Source organism: Physeter macrocephalus, chromosome 6 (assembly GCF_002837175.3).
Source record: "Physeter macrocephalus isolate SW-GA chromosome 6, ASM283717v5, whole genome shotgun sequence".
Taxonomy (NCBI): Eukaryota; Metazoa; Chordata; class Mammalia; order Artiodactyla; family Physeteridae; genus Physeter; species Physeter macrocephalus.
In genome coordinates, this window is record NC_041219.1 from 98885268 (window position 1) to 98898504 (window position 13237).

A 13237-nucleotide genomic window follows, 5' to 3' on the forward strand; every position below is an offset into this window, starting at 1 on the left:
TAATTTCCTTTTTGCAGCTGTGTTTTTTTTCTATAGGAAAGTTTAATTGAGAGAAATAAGTAGTTATAAACAGTGTGGCTGGGTTATACCAGATAGAGTTTAGCTTTGCTCTCATTATGATATTAACATCATATTACAGTAAAATAATATTTCTGAGAAAGATTTTCCATATAGATATGTCAAAATGTGCAAATTTACATTTGACTTTGCTTTAGATATAGATATCTATATTTACATTTATTTCTATAATGCATTAATGTGAATTATCTTTAGAGTGAATTTATCTGTTATGCTACATTATACTTTAAGTTATTTAATTAGCAATAACACATGATAGCTTTTGAAACTTAAACTCTTCCTTAACTTATAGGAAAAGTTATTGATGTGGATCATGGAATTATTTGTGAAAATGTTCCCATAATTACACCAACGGGAGAAGTGGTGGCTTCCAAGCTAAACTTCAAAGTAAGATGATATTCAAGAATCTTCTGATTGTTGCCAACACAATAATACAAAACAACTCAGAATTCATGTACCTTATATTAAATACTTGGAGGAGCATATAGAAAGGAGGGGAAATCAAGAAAGGTATGCATAGAGGCTCAATTACAGAAGCAGTTACTTCCTCAGAAAGCAGAGAGAAGGAAAAATTTGATTTCCACTGCTTTATGGCCTGGTTGAAAATCAAAATTAGAGTACACTGAGAGCCTATACAAAGTAACTTTTGGGAACAATAGGAAATTTCTTCAGAAATTAATATCTGGAAATACATTTTATTTTTTTTCCTTATAGGAGTTACTCAAAAAATACAAGCCTATATTGTTATATATTTACTAAAATATGAGAGAAGTCATCAGCAAGTTTACATTCTCTAAATTTAATTTATATTTTCAATAATCACGTCTTCTATTAGGAAAAAATGATCAGAAGATTCATGAATTGGAATTTAGCTTTTAATTCTGCTGAGAATAATAGTTATTTGTTATTTAATACTCTGTCTTGATTATAAAAACTAAGGTGCAAAAATAGCTAATAAATCTGAGACCCTGATTTAAAGTATTATAAAATTCAAACACACATTTTGGAATTCAAGTACAAAATAATTTGCTGATAAGTGTAATGGAGTTATCTGTGCTTAGTTCAAACAATGACATGATTGGACTTGATAACAGAATTAGAAACATGACCATATATGTGCATTTAATGATTTTAATATGGACCTTAGTCTAGGTTTAATTATTAAAGATGTATTTGAAAATGCATAAGCCTGCTGGAAGAGGATGAGAAGTACTGAACAGGGAGAAATTCTGTGTTAATAAACGTAAAAGAAATTGTGTTTTAACTACAATTTGGTTGGGCTCTATTTTTCCATTAATTGACCTATAGAGTAGCAATAAGGTGCTAATGATGCAGCATAATCTTAAGTAGATTTAAAATAAAGCCTTTGAAGAGGCCTACATGGGATATTTAACTATTTGCTAATACTTTAGCAATTTATAATGTATGACTTAGTATAGAGGTTTTTCATCAGGTTAGGCTTCATAATATCAATTCTTGTTGCTCCATTTATTATATAGAGGAAGAGTCTTGAATTCTGCCACCTACTAACTGAATACATTATTGTGGACACATAACACTCTTTCTGTGAAAAAATTCAGAGCTCAGTATATTTTTATATAAAATGAATTTTAAAATACTTAATCTAGTGAAAGTGTCATAAATTTTGAGGTTCTACAAAGGTATATGTTAATATAGTATACTTTTATGATAATTATTTATTTCTGAGTCAGACAGGGAGTTTTATTTAAAGTCTCAGGTCCCCAAAGTATAATACAGAATTTTGTTTCTTCTGCATGGATTGATAAATAAACAGGTTTCTAGCGGAAAACATTCTCATTCTTATGTTAGCCTTTTGGAATTAAAAAACCATTTGGAGAAGAAAATTTCAGTAAATGTGGGAATTCTTTTGCCTCACACTCACTGTTTACTAAACATCAGAAAACTTATGCTAAAAGATGATATGAATGTAGAAAAGTCTTCTGTTATGACTCAAAATGTGTTAAATTTCTGAGAATTCCTAGTAGAGAATGACACTATTAAATATTTTGTTTATATACCTTTTGCCATGGCACATACCTTTAAAAAATCATTTGAAAGTGTTTATGCTTTTACAAAATTAAACTTTCTTAATCCTCTCTCTACTGAAAGAGCAGAGCAAATTACAAAACCCTTTCTGGGTTCTTCCCAGGATTTTTTTTTTTAACTTTATTCTATCAAAATGGCATTTCAGTTTGCCTACAATTAGGGAGAAAAAATATCTGTGGTCATATTTTATAGACTCAAGCTTGCTCCTGTCTTATGTCCTAGCTATCTTTATTGGCTGGAATGCTCTTCCACCAGATCTTACTTGTTGCTTCTTGTCACCAGGCTAAGGCAAAATGGTATCTCCTCAAAGAGGACTTTCCTGACCACCTAATCAAAAGAAGCCCCCTTCCCCTGCCAACCTCACAATGCCACCATCTTTCCCTAACACATCTTCCTTTTTTGCTATCATAATAACATTTATGACTACTTAATTTTTTGTTCATGTGTTTATTGCCATCTTTGCCATTGAAGTGTAAGCTCCACAAGAACAGGGACTTTGTCTTGAGCAGCACTGTATCTTCTGTGCCTAGAAGAATGTCAAGCACATTTAGATATTCAATCAATGTTTACCGAGGAAATGACTAATTACTTAGAATATAAATCTGAACCATTTTTGCTTTACATATATTTATTACATACATTCTTAGTTCTTTTATCTAACCTTCATATCAACCTTTTTTTTCCTTCCCTTCCTTCCTTCCCCCCTTCCTCTCCCTACCACCTTCTTTCAGCAAAAAGATTTTAGCTATGTTATACACAGCAAATGAGTAATGGATATACATGGATATGGTTCCTTATACTGACATAATACAAGTAATATAATGCTCTTTCACCTTTGAGTTTTCAACATAATGTAGTCTACATCATGGACCTTAGATATTTGTATCTATACTGTACAAAGCTACATATACAGGCATACTGTAAATTTCTGCCTCTCGTACTTTCATACTATATTCATTTTTTAGTCACTGATTATAAAATATCATTTGTTCTTAGAAGTAAATCAGATTTTTAAATAATGTTCCTTTTTCTTGACCCTTACAATGCCTTTTAAATAGCACATTGACAACTTCCTGATCCTACTGGGTGGAATAAATTTAACTGTTTATTGGGTGGAATAAATTTAACTGTTAACTGTCATGAAATTTAACTGTTTAAATGATAAATAAGCTGAAAGATTCTAAGAGAATCATCCAATCAACAATCGATAAATAACTTAATTCATCCCTAGACATAAGACTAAATTACAGTCTTCTTGCTTGTCTCTGTCTTAATTTCATAAACGTATTTTCTCCATCTGTGAATAAACCAAAATTAGAATCATTTTATGTCTCTCATTACGGGCTTTTGTGATTTCTGTAACATTTCAGACTACTGAATTAAACAACCCAGCTGACTTGTAGAAATCCAACTTACAAATACAACAAAGTTGTATCTTAATTGAAGTAAATTTAATCAAATATTAATATAAATAAATTTAATCTATTTTAATTTAAATTAAATTTTTACAGTTTCTTATTTCCACGTGGTTACGTTCCTACGTATTTGTGTAATATGTGATGGCAAGACCTCAGTGAAAATTTTGGGAAGTCAGTGCTCATTTGAAGAAGATCCATTTCTTTGGAATTGGATTATTTTATGATGCTTTTAGCGTCAGAGCATAGTCCAAAGCCAGATTTGATGGTCTCAATCCCGATATATTTTTCTTTGATTCCTTGCCCATCCTAGGTTATCATGTGTTTGAAAGTTTTTTTAAAAATCCCTTTTAAATGCTGCCAAATTAAACCATTTTTTACATATTGTAATTTCTAATTTTATTTCTTACCTTAGGTAGAAGAAGGAATGCATCTTTTGATAACTGGTCCCAATGGTTGTGGGAAAAGTTCTCTCTTCAGAATTTTAAGTGGGCTCTGGCCTGTGTATGAAGGAATCCTATATAAACCACCTCCACAACATATGTTCTATATTCCACAAAGGTAGGTAAAGTTTCTTATATCACAATGAACAATTTCCTTTTGCTTTTGAATTATCTTGATTCCTTAAGCTCTTCTGTAGGTAATCTTTAAGCATGTTTTTATTGAGAGATGCAATTAAGGAAATAAAAATTATCCTAAAAAGTTTTATTACTGTTTTGATTATAATAGTTTCCAGGATAATAACAATTCTTTTCATTTTCACATCATTGTAATGAACACTCAAAGACTATAGATGTTAGTCTCAAGGAGTAGCAGGCTAGTCCAAAGAGTAAGTATATTGCCTTAGATGTCAGATTATCTCTTCTCACAAAAAAATTAATAGTTCTTGGATAGTATACTAGTCTTTCCATCAAGCTGCATACATTCATATGTTATAAAATTGTTCAATTATGTTTTAAGAGCCTCTGTGAAATAATCTTTATCACAATTCTGTTATATAATTAATTAATGATTTGAAACTACCTTAATTAAAAATATTTTACTCTAATAATGAGTGTAAAAGTAAGCATAGAAATATTTAAAAGGAACATTTTTCTTCTGAAGTTTTTAACTATCTTCCTTCATAACAATTTACAGATGTCTAAACAGAAAGTTATACTTGAAAATTTGGAATATTCATTGTGGGTGAGAGAAAATTAAATTTAAAGAAAATTAAAATTAAATTCATCTGACCCAGTACTTTTTCCATCTGTCATCACCCTGGGTTATGTCGAAATCACAAAAGTACTCCTACTGTGTTAGAGGGCTATTCTGTGGAAACTAATAGAGCACCTATGCTGAAATTATATTACAAGAGCAAATATAAAAGTTACATCAAGTATGATGCTATCACGTCTCTCTTCCTCTTTTTCCTTTGTCAGAAAGTGTTTGTACAGTCCTGCCCACTGGACTAATTTTTAGATCATATGTTGTAGTTATGCAGATGAGGCTTTGTGGGGCTTTTTCTTTAAAGTAAGACCTATCAGAGTAGTAGGAAGCTATCTGAAGTGTAGAAGGATGAAGAACTGTATTGGCAGTAAAAAAATATTGGATGTGAGCAGTGCTATGAATACTTATATTTAACACAAAATAGATAACATCTGTGACAGCAGAATCATTGTCTCTTTCTGTCTGTGCTTTAGAATCCTTTTGGGAAATGTTCTGGATCTGAAAACTAAATAATACTACCAAAGTTTAAATTTCAGACATTAATGCATTAAGTAGACCGATTTTAATTTCTTATTTAGGTTTTAAAGCATAAAATCATGAAGAAAATATTCTGTTATATCATAGAATCTACTCTTTTAATGCAAGTAAGATTGTATACATAAATTTTATGTTTTTTGCTATTTTAGATTTCATTCATAATATAGATACAGTTCTTGAATATAGCTATACCCTGAGCAATAAAAGACATTTCTCGGATGTAAGAAAGTGCATAATCAACAAAGTTATCCTTCAGAAATGAAGGAGAAATATTTTCCCAGACAAATAAAAGCTGAGGGAATTCATGTTCATTAGACGTGCCTTACAAGAAATGCTGAAAGGAGTTATTCAAATTGAAATGAAAGGCTGCTAATTAGTAACAGGAAAACATATGAAAATATACAACCCTGGTAAATGTAAATATATAATCAAATTCATAATACTCTAATACTGTATTATGGTGGTGTGTTAACCATCTAACTCTTAGTATAAAGGTTAAAGGACAAGAGTATTAAAATAACTATAACTAGTACAATTTATTAATGAATACACAATATAAAAGAGGAAAATTATGACATTAAAAACATAAAAGAAGGAGAGTAAAACTTGCAAGATGTTTTATATATGCTTCATAGGAACCAGAAAGCAAAAACCTACAGTAGATTCACAATAGATAAAGAAAAGGAAATCAGAGCATACCACTACAGAAAATCACCAATTCACAAAGGAAGGCTACACGAGAGGAAGAAAGGAACAAGGGACAAAACAACCAGAAAACAATAAGATGGCATTAGTAAATCCTTACCTGTCAGTAACTAGTCTAAATGTAAATATATTGACTTCTCCAATCAAAAGACATAGAATGGCTGGATGGATGAAAAAACAAGACCCAACTATATGCTGGCTATAAGACACTCACTTCAGCTTTAAAGACACACATAGACTGAAAGTGAAGGGATGGAAGAAGTTATTCCATCTAAATGGAAACCAAAAGAGAGCAGGGATAGTTATACTTACATCAAAAAAATTAGATTTTAAGCCAAAATTGCTAAAAAGAGAAAAAGACGGTCATTATATAATGAAAATGGGGTCAATTCATCAAGAAGATATAACAGTTGTAATATATGTACATTCAACATCAGAGCACCTTAATATATTAAGCAAATACAGATCTGAAGGGAGATAGACAGCAATAAATTAATAGTTAGGGACTTCAGTACCCCACTTTCAACAGTGGGTAGATCATCCAGACAGAAAATCAACAGGGAAATATTGGACTTGAACCAATATTTAGACCAAATGGATTTAGTAGACATATACAGACATTCCATCCTATGGCAGCAGAATACACTTCTTCTCAATCATGCCTGGAACATTCTCTAGAAATATTATATGATAGGACACAAAATAAGTCTTAGCAAATTTAAGAAGATTGAAATCATACCAAGTATTTTTCTCATTATAACAACATGAAGCTTGCAATCAATAACAGGAGGAAAGCTGAAAATTTTACAAATACGTGGAAATTAAACAACACTCTTGAGCAACCAGTGGATCAAAGAAGAAATCAAAAAAGAAATTAAAATATCTTGAAAGAAATGAAAACACAATTTATGAAGACCTATGTGATGCGGCAACAGCAGTTCTAAAAGGGATATTTATAGCAATAAGTTAAGAAAAAAAGAGATCTTAAGTAAACCTAACTTTACATCTCAAAGGAACTAGAAAAAGAAGAACAAATAAAGTCCAAAGTTTGCAAAAGGAAGGAAATAATAAAGAGAAGAGCAGAAATAAATGAAATAGAAACCAGAAAACCAATAGAAAAGATCGATAAAACTAAGAACTGATTATTTGTAAAGATAATATTGATGAGCCTTTAGACTATCCCTGGGATGAAAAGATGGTTCAACATTGCAAATCAATAAATATGATACACCACATTAATAGAATGAAAAACAAATATAATATGATCATCTCAATAGATGCAGAAAAAGCACTTGACAAAATGCAATATCCTTTCATAATATTAGCTCTCAACAAACTGTTTCTAGAAGGAACATACTTCAACATAATAATGGCCGCATTTGACAAACTCAAGAGTTAATATCACATTCAATGGTGAAAGAATGAAAGCTCTCCCTCTGAGATCAGGAACAAGACAAGGGTGCTCACTCTGACCATTCTCATTCAACAAAGTACTGGGAATCTTAGATAGAGCAATCAGGCAAGACAAAGAAATAAAGGCATTCAAACCAGAAGGGAAGAAGTAAAATTGTCTTTGCAGATAATATGATCTTTCATGTAGAAAATCCTAAAGACTTCACCAAAAACATTTAGAACAAACCAATGAATTCAGTAAAGCTGAAGGATACAAAATCAACATACAGAAATCAATTGTATTTCTATACATTAACAACAAACTATCTGAAAAGAAATAAAGAAAATCTATTCCATTTACAATAGCATCAAAAACAATAAAGTACTTAGGAATAAATTTAACCAAGGAAGTGAAAGACCTATACACTGAAAACTATAAGACTTTGAGGAAAGAAACTAAAGAAGACACAAACAATTGGAAAGATATCCCATATTCATGGATTGAAATAATTAATATTATTAAAATGTCCATACTGCACTAAGCCATCTATAGATTCAATGCAATTCTTATCAAAATTCCAATGGCATTTTCCACAGAGATAGAAAAAACAATCCTAAAATTTTTGTGGAAGTACAAAAGACCCTGAATAGTCAAAGCAATCATGAGAAAAAAGAACATGGTTGGAGGCATCACACTTCCTGTTTTCAAACTCAGTCATCAAAACAGTATGGTACTAGTATAAAAATAGACATAAACCAATGGAAGAGAATAGAGGGCCCAGAAATAAATGCCTGCATATGGTCAATTAATATTTGCCAAGAGAGTCAAGACTAGTCAAGGATAATCTCTTCAATAAATGGTATTGGCAAAATTGGATAACCACATGCAGAAAAATGAAATTGGGCTTCTTCTGTCTTACATCACTCACAAAACTGAACTTGAAATGTATTAAAGACTTAAATGTAAGACCAGAAACCATAAAACTCTTAAGACATAGGAAAAACTCCTTGACATTGGTCTGGGCAATGATTTTTTGGATATGACACCAAAAGCACAAACAATAAAAGCAAAAATCAGCAGGTGGAACTACATCAAACTAAAAATCTTCTACACAGTGAAGGAAACCATCAGCAAAATGAAAAGCCAACCAATGGAATGGGAGGAAATATTGCAAGTCTTATATCTGATAAGAGGTGAATATCCACAATATATAAGGAGCTCATACAACTCAATAGGAAAAAACAAACAAACAGTACAGTTTAAAAATGGGCAGAGGATCTTAATAGACATTTTTCCAAAGAAGATATACAGATTGTCCAACAGGTACATGACGAGGTGCTCAATGTCACTAATCATCAGGGAAATGCAAGTCAAAACCACAATGAGATATCACCTCACACCTGTCAGAGTGGCTAATCTCAAAAGATAAGAAATAACAGGTGTTGGCAAGGATGTAGAGAAAAGGGAACCCCTATGAACTCCTGGTGAGAATGTAAGTTGGTGGAGCCACTATGGAAAGCAGTATGGAGTTTCCTCAAAAAATTAAAAATAGAACTATTGTATGATCTAAACTCTCATGTTCATTGAGGCATGATTCACAATAGCTAAAATATGAAAACAACCTAAATGTCTGTCAACAGATGAATAGAAAGAGATGTGGTATGTATGTATATACAATGGAATATTCTTAAGCCATGAAAATGGAACTCCTGACATTTGTGACAACATAAGTGAAATAAGTCTGACAGAGAAAGATAAATACTGTATTGATATCACCTATATGTGGAATCTAAAAAAGCTGAACTTGTAGAAACAGAGTAGAATGGTGGTTACCAGGAGCTGGAGAGTGGGGGAAATGGGGAGATGTTGGTCCAGAGTACAAACTTAGAGTTAGAAGTTGAATAAGTTCAGGGAATTTAATATACACCATTGTGATTAGAGTTAATAACACATTATATACTGGTAGTTGTTAAGAGAGTAGGCCAGTGTTCTCACCACAAAAAAAAAGTGGTAATTATGTTAGTAATAGAAGTGTCAGGTAACAATACGGTAATAATTATTTTGCTATATGTAAGTATATCAAATCAACATGTTTATAACTTGAACTTACACCATGTTATATGTCAATTTTATCTCAGTAAACCTGGAAAAAATATCACTGAGCTGTACACTTAAAAATGGTTAATATGGTAAATTTTATTTTACATGTATTTTACCACAGTTTTTAAAAGTAGAAAAAAAAAAGAAAAAAAAGTGCAAAAATTCTAGTCTTTGCCCTCAGGAGACCTATGTTATTTTGCAACAAACATAAATCACTAGGAAACTTTTTCTTAATTATGAAATTTACTGTTGCCTAGGCAAAAGGTCAACTACAACTTAGTTAAGAAAAATGAGAATGAAAGTCCATTTTATAAGACTTAATTTTTTTTAATAATTAATGTTAAAAGTCATTTTATCTTGATTATAAAGCTTCTAGAAACATGAAAATTTGTATTTGTTTAAAATCCTATAGGACCAATATCTTGCAAAAGAGCATAAAATTTATTTAAATGTATATGTAAACTAGGAGAGCCTAAATATAGTATTTACGTCTAGTATTCTAAAAGCTATTGATTTTTTCGAAATGTTTGAAAATAATCTTATATGTCTTTATGATTTAAAAGAAAGCTGCTACATAGACGGGAGGGGAGTTTGGGGGAAAATGGATACATGTATATGTATGGCTGAGTTGCTTTGCTGTGCACTTGAAACTATCACAACATTGTTGATTGGCTATACTCCAATATAAAATAAAAAGCTTAAAAAAAAAAGAAAGAAAGCTGCTACAACCTATTTCAAAATATTTGCCAGTAGGTAATCTTAAACTTTTCTTTTTAGGATATTCTTATTAATGAATATTATCTAGTATCTTACTGCATTAATTTATAGCAATAGAATATAGGTTAAGTACTAGTTTGGCAGAAAAAAACTGTAAATTAAATATAGAATTGAGTCTTATGTACCTACAGAATAAACTTCATAAGTCACAAACAGACCTTTATAATAATCCCCCTGTTTTCACTTTTCATGATTGAAAGACTTCTTGGTAGAGGATCAATCTCTTTATGCAATGATCAAATGTAAATTAGTTGTTATTTTTATGGGGAAAAAGGAGTGGGTTTTGTTAAAGTGGATTTCTAATTATGTCATGTAGTGTACAGAAGAAAAAGTAAACTGAGGGAAAAAATGTTCTGATTAAGTATATTGGGACTGCTTATTTTTTTAATGAAATTTTCAGAGAATTTGAAGAGCCGCTATGGCTCAGTTTCAAGTTGGGAAACTGAATTCCTGAGAAATTGTGAAATCACCTCAATATTTTCCCAGTTAATATCTTCTGATACTTCAGCAATGTTAATAATGAGAACCAGATAAAAGAAAATCTTGGCCTTGGTTCAAGAATACAAATAAAAATTTATTTGGGATGGTAGATGGTGAAATTCTTAGTTTTGCTCCGATAGTTCTTGAACTATTTTGGCAATCTTAGGCTGTTTGAGACTGAATTTCCTGAGCGATGTGACTATACTCTTTAAACTGATAGTTGAAACTCATTGTTCCCTACTGTATTAGCCATCTGACCCTCAGGAAAATTCTTACACTTGAATACAGATCCTGAATTTCTTTTGTCAGTTCTTGGTGCACTTTGTCTTAACCACTTAAAGGTTGATTTATGATCTCCTGCTCTAGCTTTCACTAATCCACAAATTTATGGCTCATTAGTCATTTAGTAATTCCCTAGTACATCTCTGTCTTCAGCCATTAAAGACTCTGAAGCCCAATCTTTTTTTCTTTTTTTTTTTTGGCTGCGTCTGGTCTTAGTTGTGGCGCTCGGGCTCTTTGTTGCTTTGCGCGGGCTACAGAGCGCATGAGCTCAGTAGTTGCAGCTTGCGGGCTTAGTTGTCCCGCGGCTTGTGGGATTTTAATTCCCCGACCAGGGATTAAACTGGCGTCCCCCGCATTGCAAGATGGATTCTTAACCACTGGACCACCAGGGAATCCCTGAAGCCCAATCTTTAATTTGTTTAGTTCACTTGCTAACAAAATACTATTGTATGCTAACATTTACCAAAATGGGAAATTGAAACATTTGGTGGGGGTTGGGGAAACAGAGCGTGAAGGAGAGGAAGGGAAGGAGGGAAGAAGGAAAGAAAGAAGAAAGGGATGGAGGATGGTAGGGAGGGCAGGAAGCTAGACAGAAGGTAATAGGTGTTTACTGACAAAAGGCAGCAAAATCTTGGGTTCCTTTGTACTACTTAAAAAAAAAAAAAACTCTCCAGGGTATCAGTTGTATACATCACATATTTCTCTCCAGCAACAGTCTCCAGTTGGGCAACAGCCCACCATGTAATTCTGTTCCCAAAGCTCCTGCTGTCACTACCCTTTCTTGGTAGAAATATATAGGGACAGAAATTTTAACCATGATCTTCTTACTACTGTGAACTTTATGCCCAAATACTTACACTAAGGCCAACAGATCTAAAATAGATTCAGGCTTCCCACAAATTTGCATGAAAAGATAATTTGTACACATTTCTGCCCGTACTTGACTTTGAAGTATGAGAAGTAAAAGGTTAAGAAAGTGCAAGGATTATAAGGATTGAATTAAATTTGACTAAACATTTTTTAAAAGAAAGAGAAAAAGAAAAGAAAAGAAAAAATGGGGGTGGAATAGTAGGGATATTTTATTTCATATCTTGGGAAAATTACTGTACTTTATTCTTTGTCAATGCTCTACTCTTTTTTTTTTAAATCAATGTTTATTAATGCCCTGCTAGAAGGTGCTTTAGAGGATAGTGAATAAAGAAAGACACAGTCACTCTCAATGTGTGTTTGTGTCTAATTTGGTTATAAACAAAAACATGCAACTATGTCCTATAAAACCCAGAATAAATGCCTCAAGAAAGACAAGAAATGCTATAGAAATATTCAAAATGAGAAAAAATATTGTAGAACAGCGTGTCACTTGACCTGGGTTTTGAAAGTTAGAATTTTAACAATCGTCATAAATTAGATGTTTCTCAAATGTCTAAGTAGAGCAGAAATGCCACAGATTCAGGTAAGCATGAGTCTTCTGTTTTTGTTTTTTGGATACTTCCTTCTAAGCAGGGCTGTTCTATCCACCCTCCTTCTAATACACCAAGCTGAGGAAAGCAATTATTTATTATTAATATTATGTCATTGGTACATACTGAAGATAATAGAATCCATCCCCTAGGTCCTTAATCATTCCTAAGATGTTCTTTCAGCTGAAGTTCTTTGAATTACTTTTTAAAGTTCTCTAGTGCTTTGGGGGTCTGCCCTTTCCCTAGTATCCACCTAAGAAGCTCATCTCCTCTTTTTGAATAAATGATATAGTCTTAACAGGTTAAATTTTAGTCTATTAGTGCTTCTTGAAAAACATAGCAAAAGAAGACAGTAACTTGTTTCTACAACACATTTTTTTTTGGTCAGAAGATATTCTGAAATTATAAATAACATATTATTTATCAGCTCAGTATTTATTTACTAACTACTTCATTCACAAGGTATTATATTCAAGTATCATGTTACTTAATCTTCTAGACTAAATGTAAATGCTGCTTAATAGATAAAGTAGTTATGAATCATAGTTTTAAATTAAATACAACATTAAAATCCTAAATTTGGTTGTACACAGGAATAATAGCATGACTAATTAGATTGTACAGAGAATTAAATATAGATAACATTGCTTCTATCTTTTAACATATGAACAGTACCTATTGATTACTCTCTGCATGTCATGCTAAATAGATTATTTTAAATGATTAAATTTGAG

At 31.8% G+C, this 13237-nt stretch overlaps 1 protein-coding gene across 3 annotated transcripts in view; it reads left to right on the forward strand.

Annotated features, from left to right (window-relative positions):
- The window catches only part of ABCD2 (ATP binding cassette subfamily D member 2), a 72179-nt gene that overhangs the window by 13948 nt on the left and 44994 nt on the right, over positions 1 to 13237 (forward strand). For all 3 annotated transcript variants that reach the window (XM_007111355.1, XM_007111356.1, XM_055085165.1), the window contains exons 5-6: positions 371 to 465; positions 3976 to 4121. In XM_007111355.1, the coding sequence (XP_007111417.1) occupies positions 371 to 465; positions 3976 to 4121 (241 nt within the window). The remainder of the gene's footprint in view (positions 1 to 370; positions 466 to 3975; positions 4122 to 13237) is intronic.